Source organism: Indicator indicator, chromosome 19, assembly GCF_027791375.1.
Source record: "Indicator indicator isolate 239-I01 chromosome 19, UM_Iind_1.1, whole genome shotgun sequence".
In the NCBI taxonomy this organism is placed as follows: Eukaryota; Metazoa; Chordata; class Aves; order Piciformes; family Indicatoridae; genus Indicator; species Indicator indicator.
Genome location: NC_072028.1, coordinates 492,911 through 507,406, shown reverse-complemented (window position 1 = coordinate 507,406; position 14,496 = coordinate 492,911). Strand labels below are relative to the sequence as shown.

Sequence of the window (14,496 nt, the reverse complement as noted above, 5' to 3'; positions counted from 1 at the left end):
CTGCTCAGCTGGGCAGAGTTGTTCAGGCTTTGCAGCTTCACAGGTTCCTGCTGCTTTTGCTCTGGGGCAGTTCTGTAGCTTCTTTAGAATTTAGGTTTGGTTTTGTCTGCTGCTGTTCTGAGTGTTGCTTTGTGGTAATTGCCACTGCACTCAGCCAGGATTAACATTTATTTTACCTGACCAAACCAAGTGTGACCACTACTAACTATTTACTGCTTCCAAGCTAGGCACAAGGCTCTTGCTGGCATGCAGTGAGGTTTTCCTTTGCATACATGTCACCTGAGTTTTGTTTCAGGCAGCCCAGCTCTGTGCTTAGCACACATCAAGTGTGCACACCCGTCTGTCATGCTGTGCCGAAGCAGCAATTCGCTCTGGTGAATCTTTGAAAAGAACTTGGGCTCTCATCAGACCTTTGGACAGCAGCACAAGAGGGAGGGGTGTGGGAGCAGAGTCTCTTGTGGAGTTTGTAGGGTTCCAGAACGCTCATGTGAGTTGTTTCCAGTAAGGCTATCAGGTTTTAGGCAGAGTGCGGCTGATCATTACTCATCTGCTGTCATGTCTGGAGCAAAACAATGATTCTCCAACAAAACTGTAATGGCACAGTGGGAAGGGTTTGCAGCAGCTCCCCTGAAGAACAGCTGCTCTCAGGGCATGTTGGAGCCAGCTCTTGATCTTCACAAGTCCTGTTGAATGGCACTGCAGTGTTGTGTTTCCCACCCTGGCAGTTCAGAATGTGTTAGTGTGTGGAAAGGGAATCTTGTCAGGAAGCTGCCTGTAGCCTGCCCTTTCTTCTCTGTTGCATGGAACTGGCTGCAGTGTTTGATCCCGGTTCTGTCAGTGCCTACGCTGGTTAGAGCCTTAGCCAGCAGGCAGGGAATGCAAGCTGCAGGAGCCAGAGGATGCACAGAGTGCTGCCAGTCGGGCTGCAGTCCTTCACTCCTGCCAGGTATTATGCAGTAAAAATGGTGGAGTTGACTGGAGCCTCCTGAGCCTAACCTTGCCCAGAAGAGCAGTGTCCTACAGCAAGGGGTGTCAGAAAAAGGCCATCTTTTCTGCCTGGCTCAGCAGATCTTGCAGCTCCAGGCTGTTGAAGTGCAGGGTTTCAGTCTGCAGCCTGCAAGCCCCTCGGGAGCTGCTCTTCCTCACTTGTGCCCAGCTCCCAGGAGCTGACCCAAGCATGCAGTGACCACTGCAATGCTAGGGGGACTAAAATAACCCTGAGTTACTCCCAAGTGCACAAAGCCAGGCACTTGACAACAGCTGGGCCTTTCTTCCCTGCAGTCCCCTTCAGGGGCAGTGGCTGCAGGAGGTCAGAACCATCCTGCAGCGTTGCAGCCCCACTGCATGCAGCAGGTCTCACACTGCTTCCAATGGCTCTGCAAAGCTGCTGCTTGTGCAAAGCAAATGCACTGAGAAGTCTTGACAGGCTTGGGGCCTGCCTTGGCTGCAGGATTTTAGCCTTTCTCTGGTGAGTGGGGGCTGGGTTAAAGCCGCCTTTCAATCCTTCTTTCCCAGCTGCAGCAGGTAATGGTGTAGCACTGCACAGTTCTGATTTCAGCAGGGACAATGAGGGGAGTAAGCTGGTTTTGCATGGTCTGATGTGCACTGATCTCCAGTTCAGTGTCCAGGGCATGCACTCCTCACACAGGGTGACTTGGTTGATGTACAAAGTCCACAAGTCCTTGGGTCCTGGCACTGCAGCAGCTCAGCTGCTGAGTGCAAACCTGCTAGACACAGGTTGTGCTATCTGCCCTCAATCTTATCTAACCAGAGTCCTCTGGAAGCTGCAGGACTGATAGGTTTCTACACTGCAGTTGCCCCCTCCAAGCACTTCCCTCCTTCCTCCAGTCTTTTTCCTTCTCTTTTCAGCACACACCTCCTAAGGAAAATCCACATTCCAGTGCTGCGTCATTCCAGACAAAACTCCCTCCTCTTGTCCATGTCTCCATCTATTCCCATTGCTTTTCCTAAGGCTGCAGCCTGGCAGACCCTTGCTTCTCAGGTGTTACAGACCATCCTGTGCAGTGGTTATGATGGGGAGCATGGGTTTGCCAGCTAAAGCTTCCATCACTCTGGTGCAAAAGCCATGTCCTGGTATGACCAAACAGCACCATTCTGTTCAGCCTTTGGAAGCAGAGGCAGGAATTGCAGAGGAATTTCAGCTCTGTGTCCCCTTGGTCACTCCTGCACCTCCCAGGCACGTGCGTCTTACTGGGGAGCTGTGGGATGGTTTCTGAAGGAGTGCATCCTGGTTCAGAGCTGTGGCACCCGTGGCACAGAGCAGGCTGAAGCTTAGCAGCCCCTGCAGGCAGTGCTGCAGGCATCTGTAGGTGCAGCACAGCAGCAAAGGCAGAGCAGCTCTTTCCACCTTTATAGAACAGGAAGATTAAGAGGCTTTGCTCACTGCCCTTTGCAGAGCTGCCTCACCTGGGGCTGCAAGAAAGCAGGCTCCAAAACTGAGTAGCTGCTGAGTCTTGTGGGCCCAATGGAAAGTAGGAGCATCAGAAGTGAAACAAATTCTTCTATAGCACCCAAGGGAAGAGGAAAGACATCATGTTTTTAGTACTGAAATAGGTTTGGGGCTGATTTTTTAGCTGACCCTATTGTTCTCTGTTTGCTATAGCCACTGCAGGCTGGCAGACTGTCATCTCTTGCAGTGGGATGCTGGCTGGGGCTGCAGTTGTGTCTGCACATCAGTGGCAGTGCCAAGGGACATCAGGCCTCTCTCCCTTGTCTGTGGACACTCCAAAATTAAATTAGCTTAACCTTAGCACAGCCTGGGGAGGAGTTGCTCCAACCTTGCCATACTCGTTTTTTCAGTAAGATTGTGACATCTGTGCTGGCAAAACCCCCACCCTGCAACACCAGCACAACCCTGCTAAATCATTTGTGGTTTAATCATTGTCACATTACAACCACAAAGCACCCTGAGCAGCAGCCAAAATAATCCTGGTAGGGCCTTCTCGAAGCACTTCCCGACCAGAGCGGCTACACACCAGGCAGTGGCTCCGAATCACTTCTGTGTGCTGCTTCTGCTTTGTGCTCTCAGCAAGCACCAGAAAGGAGCCACTGGAACGGGAGCAGCAGCTGAGTGCAAGGTGTTCTGGCAGCTCATCTTTTAAATTCCTAATCTAATTAGTTGTCATTTAAATGTTTCCAAAGTGTGATGTGTTTGTGAAAACACAGGGCAGCTTTTGATTTCTGGGTTCATTCGAAGCGTTTCTTCCCTCTTTTGCTGGAACAAAAGTCTCTCGTGTCAATGGCATGGTCAGAGAGGGCTCAGCTTACGGCAGAGATCCTTACAGAGCCTTCTGAGTTCCTTATCCCTGGGACTGGATCTAGAATTGGGTGGGGTTGGCAAACAGATCATCAGAGAGGAAGTATGTTCAAGGAATGAAACCAATATTCACTGTCTCTTTTTCTTTCCTGTCTCAGTAGTACCTCAGAGTATCAGCTGCAGGCAGGTTGCTGGGAACAGATGTTTTTCACCCCCTTTTTGTCATCAAGTGTCAAAGTATTGAACGTATGGAGTTTGCCACTTCTAAACACAGTGTCCCACAGCTCTGCTGTGCTGTTTGCAGGGCACCTGACAGCTGATAGCCTCTCGAGTTCCCTGCTGGTGAATGGATCCATGCTGTGTCCCAGTTCCCTGTGGGGCACAGCTGTTGCCTGGCTGGTGCTGGTACCTGGGTTGCTGTGGAAGGTGCCTCCTGCCCTGGCCCCAGCACACGCTGCATGGCAGCTAGCAAGAGCCCATGGAGCTGGGCTACCTTGGGAGCCAGTGGCTGGTTCAGTGACCTGCATTAGTCACTGTCTCATTTGGCAGAGAACTAGGGATGGAGCAGACACATCATCAGCAGATTTTCCTGAGGACAGACTCAGTTTGACCCAAGCTGTCAAAGTCCAAGGATCCTTGAATCTGGCTGTCTAATCCTCCCCTGTCAGTGGGTTTATAAATTGGCTTAAAGGGAAGAACAGAACTCCCCTTTTCACCCACACTGCACATCTGCAGCCAGAATAAACCTTTTTACACAAAAAGCACCTCCACAAGTATGATAAACTTGGACAAATCTTAACAGTAATAGTCCTGAATGGTAGCTGAGGGGGACTGAGGGCAGGGGGCCTGGGGGAGCTGCAAATTGCCACTGCTGTAGCTCCTACAACTGAGCTCAGAGCCACTCGTCTAGAAGGTGCTCTGGTGTGGTGCTCAGCTGGTTTCTGACTGCCTGTTCTCACTACAAGAATGTTCCTGTGGTGGTTGACTTCTGCCACATCAGCTCACGGGGAGGGGCAGAGCAGGACTGCAGTGAAAGCAGACCCCAGTGCCTGAGCATCCAGTGCCTGAGCATCCAGTGACCTCCAGGGGCTGAGGGTTCTTTGTACAAAGCAATGGGCACCTTCCACTGGGCTAGGAGTGGGCATCCCTCCCACAGCAGGGAGCTAGATGAGCTTTAGGGGCACTTCCAACCCACTCCAGTGGATGGTTCTATGGAAACCACCTGCACCCAGCCTTGTTTAGTTAGTAGCTTTTTCCTCTGCAGCTGCAGATGCTGCCCTGCTGGGCAGACTGCTCCCTGACTGCCTGCAGAGAGGCTTCTTCATTATCTTTGTTTTGAGTGCTACCCACACCTAGATGTGTCCACAGATGTCTGAACAACATAGAATGGTCAGGGATTGGAACAGTCTGCCTAGGGAGGTGGTAGAGTCCCCATCCCTGGAGGTGTTCCAGAAACATGTGGCCATGGCACCTGGGGACATGGTTTGGTCGCCATCATGGGGTTGGGTTGATGGTTGAACTCCATGAGGTCTTTCTTTTCCAACCCCAACAGATCTACGATTCTGTGATTCTGTGCACTCCTGTTACTTGTAGAATGTGTGTTCTGTAGCAGGAGGCCTCCAGCAGCAGAGCTGTCCTGGTGCTGGAGCTGAAGATTTCCCATCTGTGGCAGAGCTGATGGCACCAGCTGGATGATAAAGAGTGGCCCAGAGTGTTTTGCTGGGCTCTGTCTGAAGCCCTGCCTGTGTGCCAGGAGAAGAGCCCAAAGCTGCAGGTTTTCCATCCAGCCTTGTTATTTGTCTTGCAGTGGAGCTTTTTGTTGTGCTATGTCTCTGATGAAACAGATGAGATGTATAAAACCCAAAGCAGCTGGAGAGCACAGAGCTCTGGGTGGGGGAAGGAGAGAAAGGAAGAAAATAGAGGTGAGGGAGAAAGAGGCTGCAGTGGGTTTGCTCAGTGCCCAGCAGTACTCAGAGTTTACAACCACAGCAATCTTCTCAGCTGCCCACTGGAGTCCTTCATTGGCTCTGTGATCCCTGTGCAGACAAAAGGCTCTGTGGCTGTGGTGGTTTCATGGCTGATCAGTCTCATCTTTTTATCTCCTGGTAGTTGTATCTCTTCCTGAGTCTGATAAAGGTCGCTCTGTCTCTTGAAGTGGAGTCTGTGGGCTTGGATTGAGACAGATAGCTGCAGAGGGAAGCTGATCTGCACACAGCAAGCACCTCATCTGCAGTTGATTCAGAGCATCCAGGCTGTGGCTGTGTTTTGTCTCACAGCACCCCAGCTCTGGCCTGTCTTTGTACCAAGGGAGGGTGAACCTCTGGATGGCTTACCACAGTCAGATGTTGCATGTGGCTTTGTGCTCATGGGGATGAAAATAGGAGACTTGTGGTGATACTCAGCTAAGAAATCACGGGAGAGATCCCAAAGGAACATCTAGTGTCCCCAGGAAGAACTCCGAAGGCTCTGAGAGCAGGTAGAGTGCAGTAGCTGACCTGGGAGTTACCTGCAGAAGTTCTCCCAAGTACAGAGAACGGGCAAGCAGCTGGGATCCAGTGCTTCCAGTGGGATACCTGCAGTGCTGATCCAAGAGAGTGTCATCAGGTCAATTCATTGCTGCAACAGACTGGAGTTGAGAGGGAGGGAGCTGTGAAACACAGCTGGATCTAGAGAGGCACAAATTGCAGCGCAGTCAGCGTTCAAAGGGATGAACTCCTGCAAAATACGATCCTCTCACAGACTTCTCAAAGGACAGCTGGGGCTAGCTGCAGTAAGGGAAGGGAAATTGGGCTTTTCCAGGGAATTGAAGGAAAACGCTGAATGGCCTTTTAAAGAAGGCAGAGCACATCTTGAGCAGGAAGCCTGCCCTCGGCTTGTGAGTGAGCATCACTGAGCGCCGCTGGCAGCTGTGCTGACACAGCAGCCGAGAGCTTCTCCAGCTTACCGTGCTGCTCACCTCTGGCCTGTGGCCTTGCTGGGGCAGGGAAGGGACCTCTGCAGCTGCATGCCTGCAGCAGGCTGAGAAGTTTGATCTCTGAGCAGTCTGATGGGGAGAAGGAGGCTGCCTGTTCCTGGTGTGTGAGGTACAGCAGCCACTCGCCCCTCTGTCTGCTCCTGGCCTTTGTCAGAGCCATGCAAAGCAGCTGACTGCTGTTTGAGCTCTTCCATAGGAGGAGCTGGTTCCAGCCTCTGAAGCCTTGGCACTCGCAGTGAGAAGTGCTAATGTGATTAAGAGATGCCAGCATGTTCACGAGCCCCCAGAGCTGCCTGCTGAACTGGGCTGCAGCAAATGCAGCGAATGGGGGGTTGCCTTTAAACAGGTGGGGAAGGAGCAATTTTTATCATACCAAAGCTGAACAAGGAAAATGTTCTTCTGCTGTACCTTAGCCCTAGTTGTCTTGACTCTGTTGATGATGACTCAAAGCCATGGTGAACTAATTGAGCCAGCACTGTTACTAACCAAAAAGCTGCTTTCTTCTCCCCCCTCCCCCAGCAGTTTGTGAGACAAAACCATGTAGGACACCAAAGAGGGGTCTGATGGATCCTGGCACTCTGTCTCCAGGCAGCCAGCAGGGTGTCGCAATGCTGCTTGAGGACATGTGTTAGAGGCTAGTGTTTAGCACAAGGGAGTCATTAACTTCTGCAGAGCCTTTGCCAGCAAGATGCAGGCTCTAAATCCTCTGTGGGTAGAGAGGTGCTGTCCATCCCCAGTGCTCTGCATAGCATGGCCTTTGCTGGAATGGGGGGAGGGTAGTCCTTCCTGTTCTGCATCCTGAATCACTACATTTGCCACTTGATACTGGTGCGGGACACACACACCTCTGCATCTGCATGGCCGTGATTAGCTGCAGTGTCTGCAGGCTTTGGCCTGTGGGCCTGGATTATAAGGTGCTGCTCTTTGTCTTGCTTGCAGTTTTCTGTGTTTTGCATGCAGGTTCAGATCATTTTGTCTCCTTGAAAGGATTTCTGTGCTGATGGAGCTGCTCTCTCTACTTGTGGTTTGTCTGTAAGCTCTGCCTTGTGCAAGTGGTCTTCACCTACTGTGAGCAAGAGTTAACTCAGCTCTCGTGTCTGCTGTCCCAGGGGTGGCCTGGCCTGATATGCACCGTCTGGCTGACAGAGTCCATCTGGAGGAGCTGACTAAAATTGGCATCCTGAAAGGCAATGTGGATGACATGGTGAAGGTTCATCTGGGTGCAATATTTATGCCACACGGGCTTGGACATCTACTTGGAATCGATGTGCACGACGTTGGAGGCTACCCAGAGGTCAGTGTTAGTCCGTTCTCAACTGCCTTAGGGATTAACCCCTCTCAGTTCCACCAGCATTTCTCTGCATGGATGGGGAGCCACTTCCAGTTCGTCAGAGCTGCAGCAGAGGTGCATTTAGCTGTGCAGTTCTGCATGGGATGCTCTCTGCAGTCTGCTTTTTAAAGGAATCTATTAATCTCGCCCAGTGCTTCCTCTCTGTGTGCAAACAGAGGCACTCAGCTAAGCTCAAGAGGGTTGTGACTGCTTGGAGAGTTTGTGGACTCAGAACTCCCCAACCCAAATGTTTCCTGCCTTTGCTTTGGCTGTTTGCACTTCTGTTGTGAATCAGCTTGCTGAGTTTGCTGGGCTCACCTAAACTGGAGCCCATGTTCCAGAGTTGATAGAGTAAGGAGGTACCTAAACTGTAGGAACAGGTGGAAAGAATTGTGAGAGTGAAAAGTACCAGCCTGGGGCTTACTTGAAAACTGCTTTGAGAACTTGAGCAAGGACCTGGAGTTCAAGGGGGCTTTGGGAACTGCTTTGGGATGAGTATGGAGCAGCAGCCTGTACTGAGCTGCCACCATCTCCAGCAGTGTTCAGCAGCCTGCCACAGGAGCTGCAGAGTCAGTTCTTGAAGCAAGTGACCAGATGTAGAGCTGTTACCTGCCCACTACTGTATCTGATGGAGGGTCCTTTTGCTGGAAGCAGCCCCATCTACCCACAGCTTTGGGGAGCAGGCTTTCCTAGGTGAAAGTGGACAGAGGGACTGGCTTGTCAGATGAATTAGGCTCTGCACTGAGTGTGTGTAAAATGCCAGCTGTGGGGAGAAATACCAGATCTGGGTGGAAATTGCAGAGCTTTCTGCAAACAGGATTTTATACCTGAAAATGTTAAAACTAGACAGGCAGCTGCACCCTCAGGTTAAGAGTATTTGTGTAGCTAACTAACTTTCAAAACCCAATCCTAAGGAAAACCCTTCCTGCATGTGGGGCAGCCTGGGGGCGAGCCTCTGGGAGGCTTCAGAGAACATGGTTTTGTCCAGGTGAATCTCGTCTGGAGCAGTCGGACACCTGTGGTGCGAGCGTGCCACGTGTCACGCAGGGGCAGGGTTTCTAGCTGTGCCTCACTGTTTCATGAGAAAATACATTTGGAGGACATCTAGGACACTGTGGAGTGGCTCTTGGTGTGTTTGAAATGTTTAGCAGCTAGCAGAATGTTGAGCAGGAGTTTCATAAAGCCATTTGTGTGTTTGTTGTGCGCTGAGCCCATGTCTGTAGTATCTTTGCTCCTTTTTTCTAGCTAGCTGAGAAGCTCTTGGCTGAGGGAATTTCTGGGAGTATTACAAAGGATTTTTTGAAAATAAAAGCTTTCCAAGTGGATTTTATTCCATTATTTTTCCTCAAGTGTAAACAGTTACATTTGGAATAACACAATAAGCTTTAGTTTCCTAATTTTTATCTGTCACAGAGTTTTGTGTGTTCCAAAACAACAATTTCCAGACATTGTTAGCTCAGATGAGTTATTCATTGGTAGCCAGAGATTGCTCTCTTCAGATTTGGCAATAATCAGTTTTCATCTTTTCCAGTAAGCAGCATTGAACCAGCACTTTCTTCCTCTCTGACAAACACTGCAAAAACCTTGCAGGTTTCCCACCAAGGACACTCTGGGACAGCAGCAGACAGAACGTTGCTCTTCCTCCTTTTTCTGTCGTGACAAAGGACAGTCAGGTCTGGCTGCCAGCAAACGCAGCTCAGCAGCTGTGTTGGGGGAAAGGTTTCTGCAGGACCCTAACCAGCAGTGCTCCCACTGGAGCACACCAGTGAATGTCCTGATTTGCAGAAGTGCTCAGCAGCCAGGAGCCGCTCTGGGACTCAGCTCTCCTGCAGGGGGCTGCCATATTCCTCCCAGGGAAAGCAGGCGGCGAGCACTGCTTTGAAATTCTGCCTGCTGCTTTCCGGGGCCTGACTGTGACTGGAGCAGCCCTGAAATGCAGCCCCAGTGGTAGTAATCACTGCAGAAAATCTGGCCCTTAGTCAGACAGAGCTAGCTTCAAAGGGTGAGAACTCCACTGGGCTTTGCTTCAGCTGTAAAATTTAATGATGGAGATGGTTTTCCCACACCCTCTTGTTTGTTTCTGGCTAAATTTGATATGGGATAGAAACCAGGGTCTGTGCCTGCTTCAGAGCAGAATCCGTGGTAGGTGATCCCAGATTTCCAGAGCCTGAGGTAGGTGGGGCTGAAGTTTCCATTTAAATCTAGGTTCTGTGTCTCCAGATGCTCGTTGATTCAATTTCATGTTCTATTAATTGACTGTAAGGCTCTGAAGTATGCTGAGCACATTTGATGACTTTCTGTAATAAGGAGGCAGCTAATTGAAGCAAGGTTAATACTGCAGTGATGTTAATGTCTGCTGAAGGCAGAGTTGCCTTTTGTTGTCTTCCCAAGCGATGAGATCTCCCTCACTCTGAAGCTGCCACTCACTTCTCTGTCTCTGTGCAAAGCTGACCCTTCCATCCCTGTTCTGCAGCAGCACATCAGGGTTGGAGGGCTGGGCTTGGTCCCTGTCCGCCTGTGGCCGTGTGTGCCTGGGGAGCATCTCTGCTGCTCAGAGAGGTGTAGAAGCTTCAGCTGCTCCCAGGTCCCAGGTTACTGACTGGGGATTCAGGTCACCAAACATACCAGAGAATGCAGGAATCCTGGTGTTGCCTTTCTGGCTCTGGCAGCAGCTGTTTTCCTGAAGTAGCCTGCCTTCTGCTGAAGTACAGCCTGACATTTTTTGGTGGTTAGCATTGCAAATGATGCGTCAATGTTTTCACCTTGAAGAAACAGAGGATGAGGAGAACTTACCAAGAAGCCTAAAGCTGTTGTGTAGAGCTCCAGCAATGCAAATTGCTTCAATTGGTCACAACTTTGCACAGCCCTGCTCCAGCTGTGCCTACCCAGGACCTGCAGACATGAAACAACCTGCATGGTAGGTGTTTAATATGAGCTGAGAGTGAAATGGCCTCTCACCAGCTTTAGGTTTTGTTCCTGCAAGCATTTGTTCACCTTGAGAAAGGTGATCAGGAAGGAAAGGATCAGGAAGGAAACTCTGCTGTTTCTGCTTCATGGGGTCCCCTTGAGTCACCTTCCGTCAGGTTGAGTCCCTGCAGAGCAGAGCTGTGTGGCTGTGAGCAGCTGAGCAGGCAAGAGACAAACCAGTGAAGACTTTCAATCGTACAGGATTTTCCTGCAGAGAGCCCTGGCTCCAGAGTGATTATTGCTGCCTGTTGGGTCAGACACCAGCCAGCAAAGCTCCCTGCAGGATCAGATTCTCCAGGGGGATTTTAAACTCCTCCCAGATCCTCTTACCCTGCTGTGGCATCCTATATGTGCTCAGGAAAGCTGCTGTCAGTTCCATAGAATCACAGGTGAGGACAGATGCTGGGATTTGGATGTCTGTGGGAGCTGAGGACCTGAGCAGAGGCAGAAGAGAGAAGGAAGAGGTGCAGTGTCCATGCAGTGTGAAGGGTTTCCCTCCTGGGAAGGGAACTGCTTTTGGTTTTGTTAGTTCTAGGTTGATGTTTCTGAAGGACATGCTTGCTTATGGTTGGTTTACTTCTTGCAGAAGGCTTTCTGTGCTAAGAGAGTTTTTATCTGAGTATTTGTTGTCCAAATGGTTCTGAAGTTGTTCAGAGAGGAGCAGAGCTTGTGTGTGCTTGAGCAATTCATTCTAGGCACAGGAGGAGAGAGAAGCCAAATCTTTCTGTGTAAAAGCCATCAGAGGTGTGCCTTAGGTGATTTTTACTGTGTGCTTCATCCTTTCTTTTCCTCATGGTTAGGTTGTAAGAAAATACATAGGCTGTGTATTTTGTTATTTCCATTATGATAGCAATGGAGCTTGATGACATCTCAGGGTCAGGAAGCAAAAATGACATGGAACTGCTGCTCAGAACCACACTGGAGCTGTGGATTGAAATGCAGTTCTGTTTGAGCAGTCAGTGGCAGGTGGTTCGTGTTCGGTCCCTGCAGTAACGGGAAAGATATTAGGCAGCTTGGAAGTGACACCACAGCTAACACCTGGGAAAGGACAAAAACGTGGCCAGTGAAAATGGCCACTTAAACATCATCTGACCCCCAGGAGGAACTTGGAGCTGTGTCCCAAAAGCTCCAGCTGGTAATTAGATTCTCCTGCAGAAGTGGAATCTTTGACTTGCAAATGCCAGGAGTGGTATACAGTGCCTGGGATGTTCCTGGTGACCTGGTGCTGGTTGCAGAGGCCAGGCTAGTGAGCATCTCCTGCAGGTGACTCTGGGCAGCTCAGGCTGCTGGGGAAAAGCAGGTAGATTGAATAGACCAATCTTCATTAGCAGCACATAGCAAGAGAAACAAGGGCCCAGGAGCCAGGGAAATGGAATTGAGGACACTTTATTAGCTGCACAGGGCTCCCTGCTTCCTGCAGTAACTCAGCTAATTAGAAGCTGGGTTTGCATGCTGGGGGAGAAGGGAAGAGCTGAGGCTTCACTGCTGAGTCCTTACAATCTAAATACAGTGTTGATGTTCTGAGTCATTTAAATACCTGATTGCACTTAGCTTGGTCAGGTGGTGGGGACTTCACAGCACTGGATATGGTCCAACTGGGACAGACTGTCAGGCTCAGAGAAGTTCTGTGATGAAGAAAGTACCAGAGAGAGTCAGCATTGCTGCAGGAGCCTCTGGGAGTGGGTGAGTGCCTGCAGCTCTGAGCAGCTCTGTGAGCCGTGCTGTGGCCAGGCTCTGCTGCCATGCTGTCCTCTGAAAACAGCTGCCTGGTGTTTGGGGAGGGACTGAGGAGGGAGGCTGCTGTTGTTCCTCTGCTTGTGCATCCCCTGCTGCTCCAGTGGCCCTGTGGCAAGGACCAGCCAGCACAGACACAGCTCCTGCACTTCCCTTCTGTCCTCAGATGCAGCCAAGGTGAGGCTCACCCAAGAGGGCCTAAAGCCGGTTCTGCTCCTGATCACTTTTCTGGTAGCCAGCCATGTCCAACACGATCTACACTGCATCCACAAAGCAGCACAGCCCCCAGGAACCACTGAGCTGCTCAGGAGCAGGCAGTAACTCATCCTTATTCTGAGGTGTTCTGGGGATACTGTAACTGCTGCTCTTCCACAGCATTTCTCTGAGGGTTAGCCATAGTTGCATCCTTCCTAATTCCCTGCTTATTCATAAAAAAAATCTAGGTTTAATTTTACTGCACACTTAATTTGAACTTTTATTTTGCTTGGATAGTAGTGAAATCAGTTTCCATAATAATTCTCTTGTTCCCTTGACAGTCCTTACTGCCTAGACATGCTAGGGGTTGTTACCTTACATGAACCATTAATTGGAATCTGCTGTTCCTGGCAGCAGTACAGTCACAAATGACAGGCTCCTACATCTGTGCTCACTGCGGGGGGGGGAGTGTCCCTGCTCTAAACTAGGAGCATAACCTCCACATAAAGTCAGGGTTAGAAAACAATTTCAGATCTAAGCTGTTGTTGCAATACAGGAAAAGAACCACCTCTTCAAAAAGCCATTTCCCAGCATGTCACTGGGAGTGCTCTGCAGCTGCCCAGGTGTTCCTATTTTCTAGGTTATTCTCTCTGCACTCTTTGGACGCAGATTGCCAGCCTGTGCCTTACAGGTCACAGAGCCACACAACTGCTTGGCTTGGAAAAGGCCTCCAGCCATCAACCCAGCACTGCCAAGGCCACTGTGCAGCACTGAGCATGGCAGGGGCCTGCTCCTGTGGCAAGGGCCTGCTCCTGTGCCAGCCTTCACTTTGCTTTTTCTCCTTATCCAACTACAGGACGTCACTGTGGTTGTCACTGAAAACAGGGGGTGCAACATGCAGGGAAGGTTCCTCCTCACAAAGCAGAAAATCCAGGAGTGGCACAAGGTTTACATTGCTGGATGGCAGTGCCAGGCTTTGCCTTGGTGGGAAGGGGCAGGGTCCCTGTCTCACACCTGTCACTCTGGTTCACTGGGCAGTGGTGTTTCAGTCGCTGCCAAAAGTCCTCATCTTGTCCCAGTTCTCACAAACAGCTGGAGCAGGCTGAGGGCTGAGAACTGCCATCTCCTGGGGCCTGGATGGCTACCGGGATGGCCGCGAATGCCCGGGGCTCAGATGTTGTTTGGGACACTGAAGCCATAGTTTGATGTAAGTTTTGATCCAGTGCTGTGCTCAGAAGGTTTTGTCATCTCCTTCCCCACTCTGCTCATCCACTGCCCATGATGGCCTCACAGTGAGTGGGGCTGGGGCTGTCCCCTGCTTGGTGTGCATAGCTACGTACGCACAGTAGCCACAACCTGTCCCTTGCATTTCTGTCAGCTCTTGCTCAGCACCTTGCTAGCCTCCATGGAAAGGGAGCGTTGGGCTGCCTTGATGCAACTCTACCCAAGAGTGTCCTGCTCACTGTCTTGGAAAAGCTGAGCAGTGTCAGCCTTCCTCTGAGGGCCTGTCACAGACACAACCACTGCTACTTACGGTGACTTCAGTGCCATCTGGAGATGGAGCCAAGAGCTGACACCATCCAGAGGTGAGATAGGAGGGGAAGAATAGAAACCAGAGTTCATGGATTGCTTCTGGAGAAGGGAGGGTTCCACTCTTGGGGGATCAGGAGAATTCAGGCAACTCAGGAGCCTGCCCTGCCTTGCTGGCAGCCCGGAGGGCCTGCGCTGCTGGAAGAAGTTTCTCAGTGGGCATCCCTGGGACTTGCTCCTGGTCTGTAGCTGTTTTACTGACTTCTCAGAGGCAGTATTCAAAGCAGAACCAGAGGGTGAGCAGTCCAGAGAAAGTGTCTGCACCTTGCTTTGATGGCTGTGCAGAGGTGTCTGCCGTGGGCATGAGGCTCCACCATCACCTGGTGCCCAGCGTCCTGTGTTGTAAGAAAAGGCTCCAAACTGCAGCCGTGGTGCCAGGGCTGCCTCCAGAGGATGTGGGCCATTGTTTGCCTCCGCAGCATTCGTGTT

The 14,496-nt window shown here is 50.9% G+C and overlaps 1 protein-coding gene across 1 annotated transcript in view; it reads left to right on the top strand.

Annotated features, from left to right (window-relative positions):
* The window catches only part of PEPD (peptidase D), an 88,184-nt gene that overhangs the window by 63,882 nt on the left and 9,806 nt on the right, over nucleotides 1-14,496 (top strand). The window contains exon 13 of the mRNA XM_054389725.1: nucleotides 7,361-7,545. Within this exon, the coding sequence (XP_054245700.1) occupies nucleotides 7,361-7,545 (185 nt within the window). The remainder of the gene's footprint in view (nucleotides 1-7,360; nucleotides 7,546-14,496) is intronic.